General features: G+C 35.4%; 1 protein-coding gene across 3 annotated transcripts in view; it reads right to left on the reverse strand.

Annotated features, from left to right (window-relative positions):
* The window catches only part of DPYD (dihydropyrimidine dehydrogenase), an 807,016-nt gene that overhangs the window by 741,929 nt on the left and 37,190 nt on the right, over window positions 1-27,897 (reverse strand). For all 3 annotated transcript variants that reach the window (XM_057718457.1, XM_057718467.1, XM_057718475.1), the window contains exon 2: window positions 23,309-23,419. In XM_057718457.1, coding sequence (XP_057574440.1) covers window positions 23,309-23,419 — 111 coding nt within the window. The remainder of the gene's footprint in view (window positions 1-23,308; window positions 23,420-27,897) is intronic.

Here is a 27,897-nt window from a genome sequence, read left to right on the forward strand (position 1 = left end):
TGAACACTGGAGTGCATGTGTCTTTTTGAATGATGGTGTTCTCTGGGTATATGCCCAGGATTGGGATTGCTGGGTCATATGGTAGTTCTATTTTTAGTTTTGCAAGGAACCTCCATACTGTTCTCCATAGTGGCTGTATCAATTTACATTCCCACCAGTGATGCAAGAGTGTTCCTTTTTCTCCACACCCTCTCCAGCATTTACTGTTTGTTGATTTTTTGATGATGCCCATTCTAATCGGTATGAGGTGATACCTCATTGTAGTTTTGATTTGCATTTCTCTAATAATTAGTGATGTTGAGCAGCTTTTCATGTGCCTCTGGGCCATCCGTATATCTTCTTTGGAGAAATGCCTATTTAGGTCTTCTGCCCATTTTTTGATTGGGTTGTTTATTTTTTTCATATTGAGCTGGATGAACTGTTGATATATTTTGGAGATTAATACTTTGTCTGTTGATTCATTTGCAAATATTTTTTGCCATTCTGAGGGTTGTCTTTTCGTCTTGCTTATAGTTTCCTTTGCTGTGCAGAAGCTTTGAAGTGTCATTAGGTCCCACTTATTTATTTTTGTTTTTATTTCCATTATTCTAGGGGGTGGATCAAAAAAGATCTTGCTGTTATTTACGTCAAAGAGTGTTCTTCCTATGTTTTCCTCCAGGAGTTTTATAGTGTCTGGCCTTACATTTAGGTTTTTTATCCATTTTGAGTTTATTTTTGTGTATGGTGTTAGGAAGTGTTCTAATTTCATTCTTTTACACGTAGCTGTCCAGTTTTCCCAGCACCACTTATTGAAGAGGCTGCCTTTTCTCCATTGTATATCCTTGCCTCCTTTGTCATAGATTAGGTGACCATAGTTTATCTCTGGGCTTTCTATCCTGTTCCATTGATCTATATTTCTGTTTTTGTGCCAGTACCATACTGTCTTGATCAATGTAGCCTTGTAGTATAGCCTGAAGTCAGGAAGCCTGATTCCCCCAAACTCCGTCTTTCCTTCTCAAGATTGCTTTGGCTATTTGGGGTCTTTTGCGTTTCCATACAAATTGTAAAATTTCTTGTTCTAGTTCTGTGAAACATGCCATTGGTAATTTGATCGGGATTGCATTGAATCTGTAAATTGCTTTGGGTCGTATAGTCATTTTCACAATGTTGATTCTTCCAATCCAAGAACATGGTATGTCCCTCCATCTGTTTGTGTCTTCTTTGATTTCCTTCATGAGTGTCTTATAGTTTTCTGAGTACAGGTCTTTTACCTCCTTGGTTAGGTTTATTCCTAGGTATTTTATTCTTTTTGTTGCAATGGTGAATGGGATTGTTTCCTTAATTTCTCTTTCTGATCTTTCAATGTTGGTGTATAGAAATGCAAGAGATTTCTGTGTGTTCATTTTGTATCCTGCAACTTTACCAAATTCATGGATTAGCTCAAGTAGTTTTCTGGTGGCATCTTTAGGATTTTCTATGGATAGGATCATGTCATCTGCAAACAGTGGCAGTTTTACTTCTTCTTTTCCAATTTGGATTCCTTTTCTTTCTTTTTCTTCTCTGATTGCTGTGGCAAGGACTTCCAAAACTATGTTGGATAGTAGTGGTGAGAGTGGACATCCTTGTCTTGTTCCTGATCTTAGAGGGAATACTTCCAGTTTTTCACCATTGAGAATGATGTTTGCTGTGGGTTTGTCATACATGGCCTTTATTATGTTGAGGTAGGTTCCCTCTATGCCCACCTTCTGGAGAGTTTTTATCATAAATGGGTGTTGAATTTTGTAAAAACCTTTTTCTGCATCTATTGAGATGATCATGTGGTTTTTATCCTTCAGTTTGTTAATGTGGTGTATCACATTGATTGATTTGCATATATTGAAGAATCCTTGCATTCCAGGGATAAACCCCACTTGATCATGGTGGATGATCCTTTCAATGTGTTATTGGATTCTGTTGGCTAGTATTTTGTTGAGGACTTTTGCATCTAAATTCATCAGTGATATTGGTCTGTAGTTTTCTTTTTTTGTAGTATCTTTGTCTGGTTTTGGTATTAGGATGATGGTGGCTTCATATAATGAGTTTGGGAGTGTTCCTTCCTCTGCAATGTTTTGGAAGAGTTTGAGAAGGATGGGTGTTAGCTCTTCTCTAAATGTTTGATAAAATTCACCTGTGAATCCATCTGGTCCTGGACTTTTGCTTGTTGGGAGATTTTTAATCACTGTTTCAATTTCATTACTCGTGATTGGTCTGTTCTTATTTTCTATTTCTTCCTGATTCAGTCTTGGAAGGTTATTCTTTTTCTTTTATTTACTGATTTATTTACTTACTTACTTATGTATTTATTGGCTGTGTTGGGTCTTCCTTGCTGCACATTGGCTTTCTCTAGTTGCAGTGAGTGGGAGCTACTCTTCGTTGTGGTGTGTGGGCTCATTGCTGTGGCTTCTCTTCTTGTGGAGCACGGGCTTTAGGCCCGTGGGTTTCAGTAGTTGCAGCACACGGGTTCAACAGTTGTGGCTCACAGGCTCTAGAGTGCACAGGCTTAGTTGCTCCACAGCACATGGGATCTTCCTGGAGCAGGAATCAAACCTGTGTCTCCTGCATTGGTAGGCAGATTCTTAACCACTGCACCACCTAGGAAGTCCCTAAACTAAACTTTGACAAGAGAGCAAAGGCAGGACTTCCCTGGTGGTCCAGTGGTAAAGAATCCACCTTCCAAGGCAGGGGACATGGGTATGGTCCCTGGTCTGGGAACTAAGATCCCACATGCTGCAGGGCAACTAAGCCCATGTGCCACAATTCCTGAGCTCAAGCACCTCAACAAGAGAGCCCACATGCCACAAACTCAGAGCCCAAGCGCCCTGGAGCCTGCGTGCCACAACTAGAGAGAAGCCCACACATCACAAAGAAGAGCCCGTGTGCCGCAACTAAGATCCCGCTTGCTGCAAGACCTAATGCAGCCAAAAATATTTTTTTTAATTAAAAAAAAGAGAGAGAGAGAGAGCAAAGGCAATACAATGGAGCAAAGATCTTTTCATCAAAGCGTACTAGAAAAACTGGACATTTACATGGAAAAAAAATTTAAAAATAATCTAGGCATAGACCTTATACCTTTCACAAAAATTACTTCATACTGGACCACAGACCTAAATATAAGAAAAACTATAGATGATCTTGAGTATAGCAATGGCTCTTTAGATACAACACCAAAGGCACTTATAAAGAAATAACTGAGAAGCTGGACTTCATTAAAATTAAAAGCTTCTTCTCTGCAAAAGTTAATGTCAAGAGACTGGGAAGGCAAGCATCAGACAGGGAGAAATTATTTACAAAAGATTTATCTGAGAAAGTGACATTATCCAAAATATTAAAAGAATTCTTAAAACTCACAATAAGAAAGCAAACATTCTGATTTTAAAATGGACCAAAGACCTTAACAAACACTTCACCAAAGAAGATATATAGATGGCAAATAAGCATATGAAAAGATGTTCCATATCACATATCATCAGGGAAATGCAAATTAAAACAATAAGATACCATGCATAACTATTAGAATGACCAAACTCTGGAACAGCAAATGCTGTCAAGGATGTAGAGCAACAGAAACTCTCACTCATTGCTGGTGGGAATGCAAAATGATAAAATCACTTTGGGAGATAATTTAGCAGTTTCTTACAAAACTAAACATACTCTTACCATATGATCCAGCAATCACACCCCTTGGCATTTACTTAAAGAAGTTGAAAACTTATGTTCACACAAAAACTTGCACATAGATATGTATCACAGCTTTATTCATAATTGCCAAAACTTGGAAGCAGCCAAAATGTCCTTCGGTAGATGAATCAATAAGTAAACCATGGTACATACAGGCAATGGAATATTATGCAGCACTAAAAAGAAATTAGCTATCAAGCCATGAAAAGGCATGAGGAATCTTAAATGCATATAAAAAGTGAAAGAAGCCAATCTGAAAAGGTTACATGCTGTATGACTCCTACCACATAACATTCTGGAAAAGGCAAAACTATGAAGACAGTAAGAAGATCAGTGGTTGCCAGCAGTCTAGAGGAGGAGAAGGATGAACCGGCAGAGCACAGAGGATCTTTAAAGCAGCTAAACTACTCTGTATGATACAAAAAAGGTGGATACTGTCATTTTACATTTGTCCAAACCTATAGAATATAAAACACCAAGAGTGAACCATAATATAAACTATGGAGTTTGGGTGATAATGATATAGTCAATGTAGGTTCATCAGTTATAACAAATGTACCACTCTGGTGGGAGATACTGATAACGGGAGAGGCTATGCATGTTCAGGAGGCAGTATGTACATGGAAAATTTCTGTACCTTCCCCTCAGTTTTGCTGTGAACCTAAAAATTCTTTTAAAAATCAAGGTCAGAACAGAGTAAGTCATTGGGAGAACAATAGAAGTTGGAGTAAGGATAGTGTTGCACGTTGTACAGAACTGTATTTTATCTTGAGTGTGTTAGGAAGACAATGAGAAGACATGCTGTATTTTATGTTTCAATATAATAATAATATGGGTTGGGGGGGGGTTGTTTGTTTACTTTAAATATCTCAGGACAAGGGGAAAACCAGGAGACCATATAGGAAAATACCTAAGTTCAATATTGCTTTAGATCTGGGCAAGAGATGGTCATGTTGGAGAACCTCTATATATCAAACATTATACCCATAATATATTTATTAAAGAACAAATGTCTGCTTCTGTCATTCTGAAACTGATATTAGGAGCTGACACAGTTCTAAATCCTATCATGATTCTAGACATCCATTATCCTAACCAACCATTCAGGCTCCAGAGAACACTTCGCTACATCTTCCATCCTATCTCCTTCAAAAAGAAAGAATAACACAAATAAGTGTGGGTTATGTCATTACCGACATAGATGAAAACAGCTTTGGAATGAAGGGAGGATTTGAGTTGTAGAGACTTTTAAGTAAACAAAGGAAAATTAAAGTCCTTCCTTACAGATAGCATAAATTCAATACTTCTTGAATCATTTTCTGGTAGTGCCAAGAGTTCATTGATTTGCTTCTTTCCATCTTCTAATTCATAATTCCAGAAACATGGTATTGTAATCATACAGAAACATTTGCCACCCCAATATGTGTTTCTTTGGCTTGAGGATTATTTTAGGCTGATTACTTTAAAGAAACAAAAGGCTCAGGAAGAGTTTTTACCTCCTCCCCTTAACTTCCAATTAAAAATTTGTATAAAGGACCTGTTCCAGAAAGATCACTATTACCAGAGATACCTACAAAGAATATGAGCTAAGTGTGGCCCAGGCCTGGAGAAGAACATGGTTTTCCTCCCCCACACAATCCTTACAAAATCTGCACATGGCAGCCAGAGAATAACTAGTAATATTAAACAGTCCATATTGCTGTTAAATTTGTATACATATATAGATCTAGATATGAGAAGCATGATGTTTATAGTATCATATACATGAAAACTAAAGCTTATATTCAGCTTATATTCAAACTGATTTATTTTTATCCAAATACCAATATTGGATAATATTTACAAGAAAGTTGAATATAAATTCCAACTTCATTTAAATATTTGTATTTAAAATTTTGATATTTAATAATTATAAATCGTTTTACTTCATTGAATGATTTTGTTTATATTGCTTTGTTATACCATTTTAACAAATGAATATTTTAGAAAAATATTTTAAATATATGAAAATAGTTTGTAAATGTTTAAATATTTACTTTACATTTTAATGAAATATATTCATATATTCAAATTTGTATATTTTGAATAAACTCCATTTATATTTTAATCCTTTAAAACATTATTGCCACTAGAATACAAATTATATGGCATCCTCAATTATCACAACACAATTTGTTCCTGCTGAAACAAAGGCAAGAAAAAAATAAATTTCATAATATAAATACAGTAATTTATAAACTATACACGTTTATTTTATTACTCATCTAAGCATCAGCAGCCCACCAACAGAACAGACATGTATAAAAACCATATTTTTCAGCTTTGTCATTATGAACATATATTTGTTAAAGTTGGGTGTTAGAATATAATTTTTTTAACACTTTTTTGTCTTGCATTATAGCTTGTAAATGTTCAGACATATGAGATGTGGGCCTCTATATGTATTCTTGCCTGAGCCAAACAAATGTCCAAGCAAGGGTAACAGCCAGAAGACCAGGTATTGTTGTGCAGTTGTACACATAATTCTAAGAGAAACCACTTACACAGATCACAATATAAATGAAGCTCCCTTGAGGTGGAGAAGAGAAGTTGTCTTTTCTGTACATATTTAGAAGGTAGAGCTAATTTATTAACAGACTAGATATGACATGTGGAGAAAATGAGGAATCAAGAATTCAATATTTTTGGCCAGAGGAATTAAGTGGGTGAAGTTATCCTTTACTGAGAATTATTTGGCTATTAAAAAGAAAAAAGTTTAGGTAACTGTTAAAAAAAACAACTCCCGACACTTTCTATGCATTTTCTCTTGAGAGGAATGACAGAAAAATAATACCTACCGTAGAAAGACTTCACCAAGGTGGTAAGATAAATGTCAAGTGTTTTGCATTCCTTGAAGGAAAACATTCTATAAACGCAAACTGGAATTGCTATCTTGATATTACATTTATGATAGTTTTAAAATGATTTCTTAGAGTATATGTTCTATCTAGATTCTTTCCTGACACCAACAATTATTTTAACAGTGCCAAGGAAAGACTCAAATACAATGCAAATCTCAGAAAACTTTTTTTCTTTCATCAACATCACTGTTTTCAGCACTTCAGCACTGTTTTCAACATTACTGAATTTTACTGATCTTTCACATGTAGCTTTCTAGATGTTTATTCCCATTATTAAAGTACGATTCTCTTTTTAATTAATAATAAAATATTTTCATTTTTCTTTAAGTTACTGCCTTTATGACAGTACAATAACATTATTGCTTTGGGACAATTTTCTGTCAGATATATCAAGCTGCTGAGTATAATTAGATCACTTTTTTGAAAATAAGTTTCTTTGGAAAACTTGATTTGCATTTTGAGCAAACCCAGTAAAACTTGCCTAATGATATATTGGTAACAAAAACAACTTTAATAAGGTGGGTAAATGTAGCAACTGTTCCTGTCTTGTTTCAGTTTGGTACAAAAATATTCCAAACATTTAATTTCTTCTTGCAAAAATATAAATATATTTTTATATATTCTGAAGTGTGCTAGGACTTGCAGATGTCTAATTTCACCCCTAGGTGTTCATATTTTACTTATTAGCTACATGATTTGGACAAGGAGCTTAACATCTCTAATTCTCTGTTCCCTCATCTGTAAACAGGGATAACTCTAGAATTTACATCAGTGAATTATTGTGAAAAGTAAGTAGGTGCTGTTTAATTTCTTCTAAAAGGATGGGTAGTAACACACATTTAAAGGCCTTCATCAGCTGGTCCTTATTATCCTGCCTATTCTAGTAATGTTATAGTTATCTGCAGGTCATTGAAAACATGTCACTGTTTTTGAAATCTGTGAGGGAACACATGCTGTTCTTCTGCTTGTATTGCTTCCTTTTCCCCATCTCTTTCCTGCTTGGGTAAAGGCTTGCTACATCTCCAAGCTTCAAATGACCCATCCTCTTCTCTGGTTAGTCACTGTATTCCCTCCTGGCAAAGGTCACTGTTCTATAATTATCCAGTTATTTATTTCACAAATATTTATAGGACACCCAACAATATCCACTTTTCTAGAATTTTTCTATGTTTTGGAATTTATCTATTCAAGATTATCTTAAAAATATAATTGTGTCTATTTTGACCTTGTTTCCTCATCTTTTTACCATCAGTCCAAACCCAGTTTGTTGAATGAATGAAAAGAAGACTGAAATGCCACAATTTCCATTTATTTCTATCTTTGAGGGATTAAATATCTGATCAACTGATTCATAATATTTCCTACTCAAAAGATTAAAACTAGGTAACCATGATGACATTCATCACAAAGAAAGCAATGTGTCAGGGTTGGACATAATGCACTATGAACCATTTTTCCAAAAAGCTATAAGATGAATGGAGTAAAAAGGAATAATGCTTTTATAGGGAAGACAAGTAATAGTATTCAAAAGAACACTTTCAGTGAAAAATTACAAGGATATGATATTCAATCTAACAAAGCTTGTATACATCTGATAAAGCCTAAACCTTGCATCATGGATAACTTGCTCAATATACACCCAAAAATTTGAGGCTTCATAAGTTCTTTCAGCCTTTTTCTGGGTTGGAGTGAAGTTATCATCTCTTCCGCTTGTTCTCATTTTCATTTCTGCCTAGAGGCAATTCTGGTACAGCCAGAACCACAGAAGGGATAACATTACCAGTAATTAGGAAGAAGTGACTTTACCACTGAATGACTATAATAAAAGCAATAGTAAGAGGAAAAATCAGCAACAATGAAAACAAAATCTATCAAGAATGAATATAATAGCTAGCAATCGTTGAGTGCTTACTATATGCCAGGCACTATGCCAGCCGGGAGAACAATGGGCCAAGGTGGCACCATAGCTGGTATTTTCCATTGTATGTCAGTGATACATTCCACTGCTGTCTGTTTCCCCCTAATAACAGTATGGATACCTTCTTATATCCCTACTCTGGTACTCAATATGTATTTAATGTATGATGAACATTTTATTTAATTTTCTTATCCCTTTCCAACAAAGAGCTCATTCTTCTTAAATAATTTTCACAATATTTGAAGAATCTTTAATTCCATTCTCTCTATTCCCATAACTCCCACTTTTAGTGATGCTCCTAACTAAAAGAAAGTTCCAAATTAATATTCTAAAGATTACACATTAATTTTAAAACATTACTTTTATGATGGTAGTATCCTAGTTAAAATAATGAGTTTATTGCCCTAAGAAAAACATCCAAATCCCTAAAGTGTACTTAATTTTTTTCACAAGCTCAATCCAGTCTTCTGTTCTAGACATTTTTATATCCACCCTTCCTTCCAAAACTCTTCTTCTATTGCTCTCAGGCATGAATCCCTTCTGGAGCCTGAATCATCCATTGGACTTTTGCCTCCCAAACATACAATGCATACTCCACATTCAAAACTCTATTCTCCTTGCTGGACCTCCTGGCCTTCTTCCTTTTACTCACTCTTTAAATCCTCCCCTACTAAACCAAAATATGGCAAGAACCCAAAGATGATAGAATTCCAAATATGTGTAAGAAAAACAACCACTGTCAAACTTTTTTAGGCAGTGCTGTGGGGAAATGATTTGGGTAGATTACTTGTTGATCTGCCGTTTACAAAGCTGCTAGCTTTAAAGCCAGAAAGTATAACTTTAAAAAGAAGGCATACAGGTATAGATTTAGAGATAAAGAGAGGTAGATTAATATAGAGCTATAGATATAGATTCTGATTCTCAAAACACATGAGAGGCAATTTAAAAGGAAACATAATAAACCTAAAAGCAAATGGATAGAAAATGGATAGGATGAACCTATGGATAATAAGGGCAAAGGTATATCATAAATACTTACTGGAGCTCAGGGAGGAAAAAACTACTTCCCGTAACATGGAAACAAACTAAAAATATTACATCTGTATATGTTCTATTTCATAGAATAAGCAACACTGAGGCAGTTTATGATAAAGAGTGTATTTAATCATGAAAATCATATGGCTATATCAACCTGGATTTGTTTACCAAATACCCAAATGGATGAAGTGGTCAACTGTATGGTGATGAATGAATGGTAACTAGACTTTTGGTGGTGATCACTTTGTAGTGTATACAGATGTTGAATTATAATGCTGAAACTTATATAATGTTACATACCAATTTCACCTCAAATTTTTAAAAAGTATGACATTTGAAAAAAGTCACACTTAGGATAAATAAATGTAGTATCACTTTACTTAGTTTTTAATATCTTTAAATTATGACTCAAGAGGTAAAATTCTTCAAAGAAATCCTAGATAAATGTTTTATCATCTGAACCTGAGACATTCCCCACATGCACATAAAAATAAAATAATAAAATAACACCATTTAGTGAACAACTACTATGTGCTAAGCTTTGTTATACCCTTTTAAAATTCATTAGTTCATTTGCTCCTCAAAATAACTTAGACTGCTATAATTATTAGTATCTCCATTCTTTATTGAAGGAAACTACAGCTAGCTGATAGAAATGAAGACTCATACCCAAAGACAAGTTAGTAAATGCAGAGATGTGATTTGTACCCAGGCAGTCTGTCTCTAAATGGGAACTAATTATATTACATTCTACTGCTTCACCCAACACATAAAATTTAACTATCCTTACTCCTTACTCTGTTTTTCTTTTCCTACTTAATTATAACTTTAACATATTCCCTAAAACTAAAACACCCTTCAAAATTTGACAATATACCACTGTGCTCCTTAGGACTTTTTGGTTGTCTATACCTGCTTTAGATAGTTTTAAGCCAAAAAAGGAAGACTATATTTGGATTACAAGAGTATCTCACAAAACACAAAATTGCAAAACTCTCCTGATGAAAAGCCATGAGTAACCCAGGCAGCTTTTTTATCTACATCTGCCTCAATCTTCTCTCTCTTCAGACTGGCTTTTTCTGCTTTTAATATAATTGGCAGGTGGGAAATGGCCACCCCACAATACTCAGGTTTCATAGTTTTTTTCTGCTCAAACAGCCTAGAATGAAATATAATCTCTTGTCCCAGATTTCTAAGAGAGAATCTGTTTTTCCTGGGTTGGGTCAGTTTTCTCAATCAGATTCAGAATCTGACCCCAGAATTGGGGTCAGAGTCAGATGGTACAAGTACAGCTTCAAAGCCCCACACCTATGTGCTTGTGAATTGGGGGGCAGATACCTCAAAAATATACACCAGAGTCACATTTATTCCAGAATTTATAAGTATTTGCCTCTTGTAGAAAAGAATCCTATAACTAAGGAACATAAAAAATACAGGGAGCTCAATCCTAAGAGGTTGTACATGAAGGTAATCAGAGTATGCTACCCCAAAATACACTACTTCCGCATAAAGATTATTTTGAGCTGAAGGTGATTAAGAAAAAGCAAATGCAGAAAGAGCTCTTTGCCTTCCACTATCTGTCTAAAAGCAAGACATAAATTTCCCTTTGTGAAAGTGTTCCTCTTCCCTTCTCCTGTACCAGAAGAACAACTCTTATCACTGGAGACAGAGTTGACACCAAGATGCAAAAACAAACCTTACTAAAGTCTTATCATCTATTAGTTTCCTCCATATACTTACCTTCCTACAATTAACCACCCCTAGAAGTCAAACCCATTTTCCTTTGGTCACTTCTCCACAATATACTGCCCTTTATTAGAATGGTATATAAGCCCATGAGTCTAACTGCTTCTTTGAGTCTTCACTTCTCATCTATGAAAGCCTTCATGGAGATAAACTATTAACATCAACTAAAATTTTCATGCCTTTTCTTCTATTACTGTTTTTTGCCAGTTTATTTCACAGACCTCATATACTAAACATAAAAAGATAAAACACTTTTTTCTCTTTTACATAAATTTTAAATATGGATAGATTAGATAGATAGATAGATAGATAGATAGATAGATGATAGATAGACAGAAAAATATATAGATATTTGGAGCTACATCTTCAAATGTTGATGTTGAAATGTTAACCACTGATCCAATCTACAAACCTTGAATAGATATTAATGTTTTCAGGATCAATCATATGCAATATTCTGGATAATAGGTTTGTAAAATCTAAATAGATATTAGAAATTCTGAGAGAAAAAGAAATACTCCATTATATCTTATTAAAAACTATTGAATCAAAGCATAACCATGCATAGGATACAATGCAATTTTGTTTTTGTTGTTAATAAAGCAACTGAAGAGAGGTAACACTAAAATACCCTGGTCTAAAGAAAACAGAAAAATGCAATGCAGTTAAGATGGTCTGATCTTGATTGAGTTATATAAAACACCAAATAAACTTCCATAATGGAGGACTACGACAGCAGAGTTTCACATTTCTGTTCATATTCTGTAAGTGTGTGACTACAGGAGGATTTTTTTCAAGCTATTTCTCTATGATCCCTATTCTCTATGATACCGAGAGTGCATGCAATATTAATGTTCTAGTTTTGTGAGTATACATCATACACCAAATCCTCACTAAAAGAAAAGCTCCTCAATTCCTAATCATTTCAATAGGCTCTAATGTAATATTTCCTACATTGGAAATCACTGCACTTTATTTAAGGAAATCAGTCTGGCCAAGTGAGCTCTGTGGAGTGCAGCCTGCACAGACGTCAGTTCAAAGGATCAGATGTCAAAGTGCTCCCTCTAATGTCCCTTAATCATCACTCCGATTAGTGCTTGAATAGGACTGTGATTAAAAACGCTGCTGCCATTGTCTACCTATTCAGGCGCCTAGCATTCTACGTGGGTTCCACCGATTAGTGTTTGAATAGGGGAGCGATTAGAAAGACAGCTGCCATTGTATGCCCATTCGGAAAACAGCAAAACTCGCATATTTATTTGTTATGAGCACCAAATAAATGTTTTGCAAAGGTAAAATATACCATTAGGCTCTAAAGACAATTTAGCTGATTTCTTTTGTTCAGAGCACTCTATTTTCCCATATGCAAAGATATTTCTTATTTGCAAATACAGTAATATGCTTCATTAATATCTTTTAAAATATACATATTCTGTTTTTATAGACATAGTCTTAACACATCTGCTGTATTATATAGTACTTATTGACCTACAATAAATCATATAATTCCAGTTTAGTATTTATGACTATGCAAACAATTTCTGTATAAACAAATCAGATCTGTTTGGTTTCAGATCTTTTGGATTCCCTTCTCAATATTCTTGGACTAATACGTAATCTATATGAACAACTTCTCTAAAAAGAAACTTCCTTGTCATACGTTTGGAAGAAATGTTTCACTCTCGGGCCTTTTTAAGGGAAGAAAAACATTTCAGGTTAGCACTTAGTACCCTGCAGGGGCTCACACAACAGAGCATCAGCCAGGGTGAAGTCCCCATGACAACGAAGAGCTATAGACTGATGAAACCAGACAGGACCAAGGTGTCATGCTGAAGCTTTTTGGAGAGGGCAAAGCGTGGCAAAAAAATTCACAGGAAGATAATTCATTCCAACTTCACGCATGTATTAGGCAGTGCTCAAAAAAGCTGGTAAGTCTGTTTCTGTCTCTATTTCTTTCTCTCTCTCTCTCTGTTTCTCTCTCTCTCTCTCTGTCTCTCTCCCTCTCAGACACACACACACACACAATTTGCTGCTAAGAAATTTCTGGACAATACAGGAAATGTCTGCTCTGTTTTCCATTACCGTCCTTAATGTCTTCCTGTTTATTACCCTTCCACATTCTTTCCATGTTTAGTTACTCTGTTCTGTATCCACTGTCATTATGGACCTACATATGCAGTAACAGAAACAGACATGGGAGCATCAACTCATCGATGCTAAACAATGACAATTATAGAGGATTATATATATGCCAGAACAGTTTTAAGTATAGTATGCAAATTGACTCATTTAATCCTAACAACAAATAAATCAGGTAGATGCTATTATTATCCTCATTTTACAGAAGAGGAAATGGAGGCAGGAAGAGATTAAGGAATTTACTCAAGGTCACATAGCTAGTAAATGGCAGATCCAATAACTGAACTCAATTAGTTTATCTCTGTAACTCACTCAAACCAATCTTTCTGCTGATAGGTCATCCCCTCAGCTTCCATGGTCTTCTTTCATAAAAAGCCAACCTCAAAGATAAGGAAGCTAGCATTAAAGGGAAAGATTTCTTTCTTTTGCTAATAAAGCTAACTGAAACACACCTTACTTAGAGGAAAGTTTTTTCCAGTTCAGTTTAAATCCTAACTAGATAACTATGCGCCATTCTAATTAACAATAAAGTTGGTTAAAAAAAAAAAAAACACCACTTTATTATAAAATTTCAAACTAAAGAGGAGCAAAATAAAAGTAACAGGGCTGACAGCTGACAATTACAAATGAGTTTAATTTGTGTGTCACATGAACATGGAGAAAGTTGTGATCAGTCTGAAATAAATAATTAAAGCAAAGCTTTCTCGTAACAGCCTTAGGAAATCAAGAGTTAACACTTTTCTTCTTTTTAGTCAATTAAATTTTATTACATATTTTGCCTGGAGAATAAATCTCTGACAATACTATTCTGTGTGTGGAATAAAGTGCCAAGAAAACACATACTTTCAAAGACAGAACCTAATATATGGCAAAATTCCAAATTATAGCAGGTAGCAGAGTATGCTTTCTTAATGAGATGACGTGCACTTCTCTTAATGAAAGAATCAGAATACAGAACTTTTCAATAAATGTAATTATTAATATCATCACTGTTATTGTTTCTTGTACTACTCCCCTCTGACCTCTTCTGTCTTGTCACTTGGTACCTTCCCTGCACCCCACCCCTGCCCATATTCGACACTTCAGCCATGCAGCACTAAAATTGTTAAAGTATAAATACGTTTAGTTCAGTATTCTTCCTCATCTTAAGTGTTTGCAATATATAGTCTGTACTCTGGTGGGATTCTTCTTTTTTCCCTCATCTATGTTTTCAATTTAAATTCTGTTTCCTCAGGGAGGTCAACCCTAAATCCTGAAACTAGCTTACATACTTCAGCTGTAACTCCAATGGTTGTCTACACTCACAACACTTGGTTGTGAATGAGTTTAATGCCTGTTTGGATGACTATAAGTTGTCAGGGCAAAAAAAGTATCTGTCCCTTTCCCCACATTTCACAGTGGTTGGTACATGTTAGGCCTTCCATTAATATTTGGTAATTAAACTGTATAACTCAGATTTCAAGCAAATACACTATAAATAATTACTGAAATCATTTATCCATAGTAGCGTTGAGGCAGGAGGTAAACCACACACACCCCCCCGCAAAGTAAGCAATTGGAGTTTTGTTCCCTGTGAATACTCCAAGTTGAGAATAACAGGACAATCAAGAGAAGAGGCTGGGCCCTGCCCAGATAGAAGATAAGAGACCACATATTTCTCATTTGTGAAGTCAAGGAGACCTTCCTGACTTCTGAGAAGCTCCTCAGAGGTCAAAAGGGGAGTGATGCCAAGCTACCCATAGGCCTCTTGGATGGAATCCATCTTGGCTGAGAGATGTGTGCGCACACATGGGAAGATCCTTGGATGTACTAAATACAGACTCTGAGCCAGGCAAATCAAATGGTTGGCCAAAGGAAACCTGGAAGAAATGCCCCATATAAGTGATTTAAACTACCACGAGTGCACGGCTCTCTCTCTGAGTCTGCCTGTGGGTCTATCCACACATACTATACTCTTTTTTTCTCCTAATAAACACTTTACTTGTTTCACTACATTCCATCTTCATTGGAATTCTTTTCTGCAAAGCCGAAGGGCCAGGGCCTGTCACTCACCACTGATCTATTGGCTAGGATTTGGCACTCTCACTGTCACGACCCAACCTCAATCGCTGGCCAGGAACCAAAACCCTGCTTCAAGCCACTGCAGGCCGAGGCCACCCAAGATCAGTGTTGTATAAATATGGAAAAATGTGATCCAATATATTAATTATCTAAGAGAGTTTACTGCTACGAAAAGTACCTTATTTCTAGTCATTGGATTAATGCCCACAAATGTTCAGGAGATGCTTTTTGGAGTTCGTACTTCATATATAGACAATGGAAACCAATCGATGATTTTGTATTTTAGTTACAGGTTCAGAGTATACTCTATATTCTTAAAGAAACTGCGATTGCCCAACATTCTCCTTTTGAAATTCATAACTAGACTTTAAGACTTCTACCAAAAATGCCCTTCCCATAAGCACTATGCTACTATATTAAAATAAATACTGGTTATGTGTCAGAATTCACATGGCAGAAGACTCCATCCCAATTTCAAAATTACAAAGTCTTCATATGTCTAAATGACCATGCAGCAAGAGTGTAGGCTTAGATTCTCTGTTCTTCTTGAGGTTGTATACTCTGACAACAAGATTTTTAGGTAGTCACATTTCACAGTACATTTTATCTCTGTAAATTTTTCCCTCTGCTGAACTTTTAATCTTGCATTTTCTTTAAAGGATCAAATGCTTTTTTCTAGTTAATGTCTATCCTAACACACACATGAAATTAATTACTGCATTTATATAGTAATAACTTCTAACCTTTGTTCGAAGTATGGAAGAGATTGTCCAATAAAGATCACTTAAAATATACCTATTTAAAAACAAACTTATTTTTCTAATTCATTACAATGTCCTCAACAGAGTAACTGTTCTTAAAATATAAAAAATATAACCATACCATATTAATGATTCCAAAAAATCCAATAATGCATAAAATATGCAGTAGCATTACTAGGAAATTAATGTAATGACCAGGGAAGCCCACCCAGTGAGCCAGCCAGGATTTCTGGGGCCACGCGTGCCATCCAAATCCATGTGAGTCCCTGCTGCAGGCTGGCAGTTTCTACCAGAGTTTAAACACTCATGCGGACATTCCTGGGTCCCAAGGCTAGCTGGTACCCAGGATAGTGGAAGCCCTTTGGTTGGCAGCTGCGTTCAGGGCCAGTACTATGGTGATGTAAGTGAGGTGTCTATGTCACAAAATTTAAGGAGACTCTTACTCTCAGAGTCCTGCAAGTACTTTCTCAGCTTCCCAACAAAGGCTTTGCCCGGCCTCATCCTTCTTTCTTAGTCTCTCTGTGACCCAAAGTAAGAAACTACCCTACCCTAATCTTCCTACCCCAACAGACCTCATTTGAGACTCTACTGGATGGAGGCTAGGAGACAGTCATCAATTCTGTTAAATCGAAATTCAAAATCAGACTTTGTGGGATAGGGGATGTTATACTGTAATTTCATCTCCTTCCTCCTAAAGTATATTATGCATGTTAGGCAGCCAGACCACTGGCTTTCATTTCTGAAAGGGAAGAACGTATGTGCAGAAAGCAGTGACACAAAGAGATTTTCTATAAGACTCTGCATTTCGGAAGTCAAGTTGTCAAGCAAACTGAAAGAACCAGGGTGATGAACAGTGTGGATTTAGGAGGATATGTGTAATGAGTTAAAAGCAAATTTTATCCTCCACTCCTACTTTCCCATCTAAACTATATAAATATTTTAAGAATGGAAAAACAAAACAAGGATCAAAAGGAAAGGGCATATTGGCAGATCTAAAGAAAGAAGATCCGTTCCTCAGGCTGGACACAGGGGATGACAAATCCTAGCCAAGTGAACAGAAATCACGAGCTGGAGAACCTGTCACTCACTCATTAAATGAAGCCCTGGGAAGAGGTGACTAAACCGTGAAGTTCCCAAAGCCCCAGTGTTGAGAAGAACATTAGAATGACTGTCATGTGTTCAAGAGTAGCTTCAAAGTAGAAGAGATGTGAGGGACAGGAAGGGACCTGGTGAATGGGAATGAAGGATGACTCCACATTCCCCATGATGGTTATTAGCAGAAAGATGTCATAAAAAATCAGCTGGGCTCAGCTCACCTCTCACACTTGCCACCAAATCCCCAGGAACTCAGATATTAGTTCAGAGAAATAAGGGGGAGTGCGGAAACAAACAGGAAAAAGAGAATCCTGAGAGTGACAGTGACTAAACTTCCACTCTTAGAGAAGCTCAAAATAAAAACTAAGTTCAATTATAGGAAAATAAAGGAGGTTTTATTTCCTGCATGCTTGAGTTTCTAGTCTGATATTTGTATTCTCTACACAAACAATGTATTTTTCACCTATTGAAGAAGGCATTAAGTTGCAAAGAATCTTGGTTTCGGTTATTTTTTTTATTCCAGAAACTCCTTCAGGCACTGAGTCTATTTTTGGAAGAAAGCTATTGTCAGCAATCAGGAAAGCAAGCTCAAGCTTGAGAAGTTGTTTTAAACTATGGTATAAGAAGAGGCCAGGGCAAAATACGATTGCTTTCTTACTGTGAAACTGGTTAAAAACTCATTTAATTTTGAAACTTAAAAACAGAAATTCATTTTGTGAATTTGATATGTACCAATACTGGGACCTGCAATCTATGTCAAGTTTAACAGAGCCAAAAAAGCTAGGGACCCAAGCTTCCACTTTCTCTTTCTGAATGAAATTAGTTGACTAATAACTTTACTAACTACATGGATTTCACCTCTTAATAGTCATGTGAAACTGAGAGGAAAATATGGACTCAGCAGATAAGGCAAACTAGAAGGATGAGCTACAACCTTTAAACTAAACAGGATGACCCACAGGTACAACAAGCTCAAAAGATCCCAAACTGAATTCACAATTTCCCTCAATTTATCCTATAAACAAATAAATGCACACATAAAGTCAACTCCCAAGTCATTTTATTTTACTTCCTGTTATGGACTAGATGTTTGTGTCCCCTCAAAGTTTGCATGCTGAAATCCTAATCCTCAATGTGATGGTATTAGGAAATGGGGCCTTTGGGAGGTGTGTAGGTCATGAGGGTGGAGTCCTCACGAATAGAATTAGTGCTTATAAAAGAGGCTCCAGAGAGCTCTCTCTGCCATGTGAGGACACAGAAAAAAGATATCTATGAATGAGGAAGCAGGCCCTCACTAGATATTAAATCTTCCAGTGCCTTGATCTTGGACTTCCCAGCTTCCAGCACTATAAGAAATAAATGTTTGTTGTTTAAGCCACCCAGTCTGTGATATTTTTGATATAGCAGCCCAAACAGACTAAGACACCTCCTAAATATATTCAAGCTTATCCTCTCTCCTACATACCCACCGCCCCTGGTCTTCATGATTTGTCTTCTAGCCTTCCACATCAGTGCAGAGACCTGGCCTCCCATCTTTCTCATTGAACCCATCTTCCACACTGAAAGTTAGACTGATTTATCTCAAGGCAAATCTGACCAACTCAAACTGATAATTAAAATTCCTTCATGGTTCGTCCTTTGAAAGAGTACTATATATTGATATTTCTGTCTTCTTCTAAAGAATGTGAGACCTTCTTGGCAGGGCCTATATCGTGTTCATCTCTATTCTAGAGTGCTAAGTGGCACAACAGCCTGGCCCATTGTAAACAGGCAATAAATGCAGAAACAAAGTAGTGACTAAGATTGTGAAGCTCACCCAGGGTGGGGAAAAATGATTAGCAAAACCTGTATATTACTTTACTCACTTCCTAGAAGAAAAAAAGGTCAATGATTTATTTTTACTTACTTATTTTAAAAAGTCTACTTAAAGAGCTCTGGTACCAGACTACATGGATTCAGCCTCTAGTTCTACTCTTTAGTTGTGGACCCTTAGACAGGTTTCTTAAGCTTCCCTCATCTATGAATGGAGATAAAATATAATACCTACCCCACAGGGTGGTTCTGAGGCTTAAATGATCTTACTTCATAAAAAGCAGTTTGAAATATAACTGCAGTTAGCAAATTCTTAATATACATTGTGGCTTATTCTTATTTGTATTATTTTACTTTGAGCACCTTCTATGTGCCACATGTTTAAAATAAATTAGCTAAAATTCTCAAAAACATGTCAAATAATTGGCTGTCTTTAGTTGCCTTTCCTTTTTATTTTCACCCAGGATAAGTTTTCTGAATTGTAATATTTTCTGGTCTTTAAAAATTGCTAATGGAAAATGAGTAAAAAATATTTATGTAATTAGGACAGTTCAACATTTTCAAAAATGGCAAAAATAAACAGCAGTTATGGAACACCTGCCTAAAAGATACTGGAAATAACTGCTTCGTGCTCCATTAACCAGTAAAAACACATTTGCCAGTTTAAATCCCCTACTGAATTCAGAATTTTTAATTATTACTAGAATGGCATGAACTTGGCAAGGAAAGAAATTCCTGGGTAAAAAATTTCAGAATTGCCATTCTTAGGGTACTTCTACAGGCCAAACAGATGCCTATTTTCTAAAAAGCCTATAAACAAGTATTTGTTTATTAAAGCTAAATGTGATTTAATTTAATATACAATTTTAGACTACTTACTTTGCATATTTTATTCACCTCTGAGTGGCATTCAATTCAGTGCCTGACATATAGTTGCTTCAAGGACCAAAGTGGAAAAAGAGAGACAGAGAGGATACTACCCAAATAAACCCAAACCACAACTTTGATGCAGATGCGCTAAAAATGATAAGGCAGTGATTATCTGAGACAAACCAAAACAGATAATTGTAAAGCCAAAGGAAAATAATTAGAAAATATCAATAAAACATAATAGAGCTTCCCTGTTGGCACAGTGGTTAAGAATCCGCCTGCCAATGGAGGGGACACAGGTTCAAGCCCTGGTCTGGGAAGATCCCACATGCCGCGGAGCAACTAAGCCCGTGTGCCACAACAACTGAAGCACGTGTGCCAAGCTCCGCAACAAGAGAAGCCCCCACTTGCCACAACTAGAGAAAGCCCACCCACAGCAACAAAGGCCCAATGCAGCCAATAAATAAATAAATTTTAAAAATAAAAATTAATTAATTAATTAAATAAACACAAATAAATAAAGCCTTTATATTTGGTAGTCAGGGTGTTGCCTCAAAATGACCTCTTCGGCTGTCTTCAGAAACGATGTACAATTACTGGTCACAAATATGACAACCATTACAATCTACATTTTCCATAACTTTGATGTATCTATTTTCTAATAAGCTTATTTGTGTTCCCTAGGGAGGCCAGGTAATACACTGGAAAGGACACACTAGATTCAGATGACCAGAATTCTAGATATGGCTGCAACACCAAGTAATTTTAATGAATTTAAGTAAATAATTTAACATTTTCAGCAGAGTCAGTAAAATGAGGAAACAAATCTGGGTTGTCCATTCACCTTATGGTAAAAATCAGATGCAATATGCAAAGGTATTCTGGAAACCGTATAGCACTATACAAAAAAAATGTGACCCTTCTGCCTAGTATGTAAAGGCTATGTGAAAGAAGGGTCATATTCATTCAACATATCCTTAGAGAGCCCCACTTTCATTTTTCCTCTAACACTTGCTCATTGTAGAAAATTTGAAATATACAAAGGTGCTAAGAAAACAGATATAATTACTATTAACATTTCATTCTTTTTTTCTTTATGAATATGTGTATAGGTGTGGTTGTGTAAAAGTGCATACAATCATGCTTAAATACAGTGCTGTTTCATGCCTTGTCCATATAATATAGATTACAAGTATTTTTTCAGAGTATTATTTCAAAAGCAATTTTAATAGTTGCAGAATTTACCACTGAATAGACCTTCCCAAATTTACTTAACCATAACCCAATGGTTGGAACTCAGTAGGTTTTCCCCCCACATTTTTCTCTACAAATAAATAATGTTGGGATAATCTTCTTTCTATTTTTTATCTACATTCCTAATTCTTTCCTTAGGATAGTTTACTCGAAGATGAATTACTGGGTGTGTTTGATAATTTAAAGGTATTATTATGGACTGAGCTGTATGTATATCCCCTCAAATTCATTTGTTGAAATCCGAACCCCCAGTACCTTAGAATGTAACTGTATTTGGAGACATTCTTTAAAAACATAATTAAATTAAAATGAGGTCATCAGAGTGGCTCTTATCTGATATATTGGTGTCGTTATAAAAGCAAATTTGGACAAGTACAGAGTAAAGACCATGTGAAGACATGGAAAAGACAGCTACCTACAATCAAGAGAGAGACCTCAGAAGAAATCAACCCTGCTGACACCTAGATCTCAGATTCCTAGCCTCCAGAGTATGGAGAAAATAAACTGTTCTTTAAGCCACCCAGTCTGTGGTACTTTGTTATGGCAGCCCTAGCAAACTAACACAGGTATTAACAAATATTGTCAAAGATACTGCCAAATATACCATCAAATTGCTTTTCTAAGAATTTGTGACAATGTATATTTAATGGAGAAAAGCCCATCTCACTGTATCTTTGCCAATTACAAGAAATATGATAATATTCAGTTGGCCAAAAAGTTTGTTCAGGCCAACCCAACATAAACCACTCAATTTACATGCTAACATTATGGAATGAAAATGTTAATTTCCATAAAATAACAACAATAATAATAATAGAGAAAGCCTCTCTTTCTAAATAAATAGTTTAATAATCTATAAAGGGAATCTTAGAGAATTTATCTAATTTAATCTAATTTATCTGGATCACATTTAAAATGAGAGTTAGACTTGATAATCTTTAAAGGCATTCTAAGTTTGAAAATTACATGGTTCTTTTTTCAGTGTCCTTCAATTGTTCACATCATTATACAGGAACATGACTGATAGTTGATCTATTCCTTGATCTAATTTGGACCACACTAGTGTCCTTCCAGAGACCTCTACTAGAAATGTCATGGTAGAATGCAAAGCTCACAGAACTGAAGCAAGGAAAACTGAATTTCAAATCCAGATCTGCTAGTAAGTGGCTGTGTTATCATCTCAGGTCATGTTGTTTCTCTGTATTTCTATTTCCCTTTTTTTATTCAAAAAACTTTGTTGGTTGGCCAGTGACAGAAAAATTAAAAATCAGATAAATACAAATGCACATGTGCACATACCCTCACACACAAAGTACCAAAAGAATTAACATAAAATAAGCTAATACTACTAATTAGCTCACTAATTACTTTGATAAAATTAATTTTGGAGAAATTAATTTTGGGAAATCAGGTAAAAAGGAAACTGCTTTCCAAACTTAAAGATTTATACCCCCTAAGATGGCACTTTAAATATTTCCTTCGAGGTTGCACTTAATCCCCATTTATGGCCTAACAATCCCAGACCTGTAATCATTTCATGGGCCCAATTAAATAACATTTTAGCAATCAGTAATCTCAGATTTTTGCACCTGCACCTCACCTGGAAATATAAGATGTTCATTTGGAAAACCTAATGTTCATATGTTCCCCCAAAGAATATTTTACACCAGTTTGTATTTACTAGTATAGCCTTTTCCAGCTGAATTATATCTGTAACATGGACACTCTTCTGGATCGCTGTGTCATTACAAAATGATTTTAAGAGGTTTTTACAGATTTTTAAGAAAATAAATTTTGGCACCAAATTAAATTTATGTGATTTTAAACTACTTCAATAGATTTTTTTATGCAGCAAAACTTTTGAGATTATTCAAATATAAAATATTTAAAATACGAAAAAAAATCACAGCTATACTTTACACATATTTAATTATATTTCTAACTACATATAAAATCTGGTCTTCAGTGTGTAGAATGAGATAATTTTCAGCATCAAATTATGTATCACTGGTACTTACAAAGCAGTTCTTATCAGGATTTCTTTTCCAATGTTTCTTGTCTAATTTCTTGGCCAAAGTGGAATGCAGAGTTGCATGAGATTGTGTTCGAGGATTTAAAGCCAGGATACTCTGAAGACAGTATAAACAAAGTATAAGCATGTATAAATATGTTGGCATTTTGAAAAATCAGATTTTATTTTAAGTTTCCCCACACATACCCCCAAGACATATATTAAAAATGTTGTTTTCCCCTTCTACTATCGTAATTCCACAACAAACTTATCTAAAGTGATCTTTTACTGGGTGATATCCCAGCTGACTTTATAAAAATATTTATTAATGATAATATGGAGTTCAAAAACATGTAAAATATAACAAATGACTCTTTAAGATAAATTTTATAATTAGTATTCTTAGATGAGAATGAAAAGAGGGGTACTTCATACCAGATTTGATTTAAACTAGTAATAATACTCTCTACTTTTAAGTTTTTAGTTTTACAAATTGCTTTCACATGTATTATTTACTTTAACTTACAAACAGCTACTATTATCTCAAAATTTTGGATGAGCAAATAAATTCAGGGTGGTTAAGTAACCTTCTCAAGATCTCACAATTAATATGCAGAAGGAACTGAATCAGAACTCAGTTTTCCTGAGTGTTGGGCTTACATTCGAATTCATCCAAAGATGAAGTCTATACACTTCTCTATGACTTTGTGAAGTATAAAGTAGAAGAGAAAACCTTTTTAACCACACATGTAAAGCAACACTTGGGTAACTGAATAAAGAATTAATTTCAAAGTGCTGACTTAAGCAAGGCTTTAAAATATAACCACCAGGAGTCTTCCAGAATGATCGCATGAGGACCTCTGCATATCAACTCCCCAGCAGAACAATATAACGGATAAAAATTAGTAAAAATAAGAATCTTTTGGAGTCTCCAGAAATTGTCTTAAAGCCAAAGAGCAATTGAAGAAACATTTATTCAAGAAAAATCTACTAAAACTTGGTAAGAATGGCGAGGGTCTGTGGCATTTGAAGTACAGTCTGCCCCCACCCTCCGCGTTCCCAGTTCAGCATGACAGAAATTCTACCTCAGCTGAGTGCAGCCAAGAACACAGGGCTCCCTCTGCCCTGAGCCTCTAGCTGAGGCTGTGGTGTCTCCCAGAGAGAGGCAGGGCATTAGCATTTCTCACGCCCTCTTCCTACTCTACCAGCTATATAGCAGCTAAATGCCAGAAAGTGCTCCTTTGCTACACCCAGCCCCTAATCACAGAGCAGAGGCTCTACCTCAGGAGCAAACGTGCCAGGAACAATGGGGTCCTGAGCACCATCATCTCAGTTCACTCATGGTTTAGAGTTAGCAAACTAGGAGAAGCAAACTGAGATCAGAGCTTACTGCCTATATCAGGACCTTGCTCATACAGCAGGAGTTATCTCTATTGAGAGAAGCAGGCCACTATAACTACCCTTAGATCTGGAGCTGTGGTTCAGAGATTTTCCCAAAGAAAGAGGCAGGCCATAAGAACAGATGGCTCTCCCCCAAAGAACTGATTTTATTTGAATTAATACATGGGAAGTTTAAACCTAGGAGTAGTGTCAAAAACAAAAAATATTTTGATGCTAAACAATTAAGAGGAAGTTGGTAGCTTCATGAGAACAAAAAACTAAATCATAAGGCAGACAATTTACCAGAAAAAAAAAGCTAATAACTCCTGTAGGGCTACAGGAAACCTCAAAGACTCGATCTAAAAACCACCCCTGCAAAGGGGCCCAAATTTAACTGAATCACACTGTGGAGCAATTTGTATCCTAGGGCATTATCAAAAACAACAGAGCAATCAACTAGCAATCAGTAGAGACTAAGAGCTGAGTGTGATACCAACAGAGGTGGACAGTTTAACAAAAATATCCTAAGAAAAGGCACAGAGAGCACCACTAAAAATCACTGTCATCCCAGAGTTACTGTGCACACACCCACGGCATCACCCTTTGTGTGTGCTATCAGAGGTTCACACCTTGAGGGAAATAGACTTCCCTTAAGTAGTCCACCAAATCACTAAACAAATAGGCAATCAACAACAAGCCTGCATCCCTTGGGTGGGAGAGAGGGAAATTAGAACTGCTATACTATCTGAAACGATCAGCAATTTTTTTTAAGAACTTTTATTGAGATACAGTTAATGTACAATAAACTGCATATATTTAGAGTGTACTATTTGGTATCCCAATCTCCCAATTCATTCCCCCGCAACCCTCCCCACTTTCCCCACTTGGTGTCCATACGTGAAATGATCAGCTTTTAATGAAAAAAAAATTACAAGACATTCAAAGAAACAGGATTATGTGATCCATGCAAGAAAAAAAGCAGATAATAGAGACTGCCTTTCAGAAGTTCCAGGTGTAAGATTTAATAAATACTTCAAAGCAGCCATTATAAGGAAGGTATGGTAACAATATCTCATCAAACAGAGAATATTCATACAGAGATAGAAATTATTTTAAAAATTCTGTAGAAAATGAACTATAATAACTGAAATGAAAAAATTGCTAGAGGAGCTCAATAGTACATTTTAAGTTGCAGAAGCAAGAATCAGCAAACTTTAAGAGAACTCGAGAGATTATGCAATCCAACAAAGAGAAAAACTAATTTTTAAAAAAATTAACAGAGCCTTAAAGATATGTGGTACACCATTAAGTACCCCAAAATATTTTAGAGGGATATCAGAAGGAGAGGAAAGAAAAGAGGAGAAAAGTATAAGAAGAATAATGGCTGAAATTTTGATTTAAAAAAAGACAGAAAAGACAGAAAAGACATTAAACTATATAACCAATAAGCTCAACAAATTTAAAGTAGGATAAATGCAAAAAGATCCACACATAGGCACATTGATAAAAATGCTAAAAGTCAACACCAAAGAGAAAATCTTGAAAGCAGCAAGAGAAAAATACTCATATGTACAAGGGAACTCCAATACGTTTATTGGTTGACTTCTCATCAGAAACAACAGATGTCTGAAAGTAGCAGGATAACATTTTCAAAGTACAAAAAGAAGAAAAAAATTGTCAACCAAGAATCCTATACTCAAGGCAAAATAACCAAAAGGAAATAGATTTGAACAATACTGTAAACCAACTAGACCTAATAGATACCTATAATTATACTCCACCCAACAACAGAATACACATTCTTCTCAAGTGTACACAAAACATTCTCTATGACAGACCAGATGCTAGGCCATAAAACAAGCCTCGATATATTTAAAAGCATTAAAATCATACAAAAGAGTTCTCCAACAACAATGGAATGGAAACAGTTATCAATAACAGAAAGAAATCTGGGAAATTCACGACATACATGCACATAGTAAACACTGTAATAAAAGAGTCCGTTACACAATACCACACATTGCATGATTCCATTTATATACAATGTCCAAAATAGGCAAATCTATAGAGACAGAAAGTAGATTGTGGTTGCCAGGGGCTGGAGAATTAGAGACAAATGTGACATGACTGCTGAAGGGTATATGGTTTCTTTTGGTGGAAACTGATTGTGGTGATAGTAGCACAACTGTGAATGCACTAAAAGCCTTTGTATTCTACACTTTATACAGGTGAATTGTACAGCATGTGAATTATATCTCAATAAAGCTGTTACCAAATACTACTAATAATAAACACAAATTCTACATTAAGTGGATTTCACTGCATACTGCATTCATTCCAATAAACATCACTGGGACTTATTTTACTAGCCCAATATAAATGAAGATTACTTTTAGTAATTGCTATACATGATGGACATGATATTTCTTCAATCTATCAATTTAGATGTCTGTGTTCTAGACAACAAACGTACAATAGAGCTATAAGTTTTAAAGGGTATATTCCTTACAATGAAATAATGCCAAAGCAACCTAGTAATAAGAGCCAATGTTAGAAAACTTAAGTAATCTCATTTTTATACTAAAAGTTGAAAACATTTTCTAATTATAAAACAGATGCAGTTTTGTTTGTTTAGTTATTCAACCTGAATAATTACTAATCTCACACATTAATTCAAACTGATAAATAAAAAGGTGGTATTTTTTAAAGGTAGTTACTGTGGCCAACATTTAAAGCAAAAAAAAAAAAAAGGGTAATATGCAAGAAAGATGGCTGTATTTCATTTAGTTTTTACTTCCACAATCCATATTGTGATAAATGACTATGTTTATCTATGTCGGCATAGTAATGTAACTTTTGAGAATAAACATTCTGAATGCAATTTATTGGCTGCTTATCACAGTAACTTTTCTTTTACACAGCATAAGTAGAAAGTATAACACAACATGAAATATTGGGTTAACCTTTTGCAAAAAGGCAGTGAGTTGAATTCAATGGATCTTGGGTAAAAATAAATTGGATTGTGGAGAATGGTTACCAAGGATTTGACTTAATAATATCCCAAATGAAAAGTGATATAAAATAAAAATACAAGACATGAGTGGTTGAGAGCTGTTAAAAACAATTTTCCAAAGCAAGACTTTTTAAAACTAAAAGTCAATATCATCAATAACTAAGCAGCTGGCAGAATAATACAGGAGAGTTCTAAATTGCATT

Source organism: Hippopotamus amphibius, chromosome 1 (assembly GCF_030028045.1).
Source record: "Hippopotamus amphibius kiboko isolate mHipAmp2 chromosome 1, mHipAmp2.hap2, whole genome shotgun sequence".
NCBI classification, from domain to species: Eukaryota; Metazoa; Chordata; class Mammalia; order Artiodactyla; family Hippopotamidae; genus Hippopotamus; species Hippopotamus amphibius.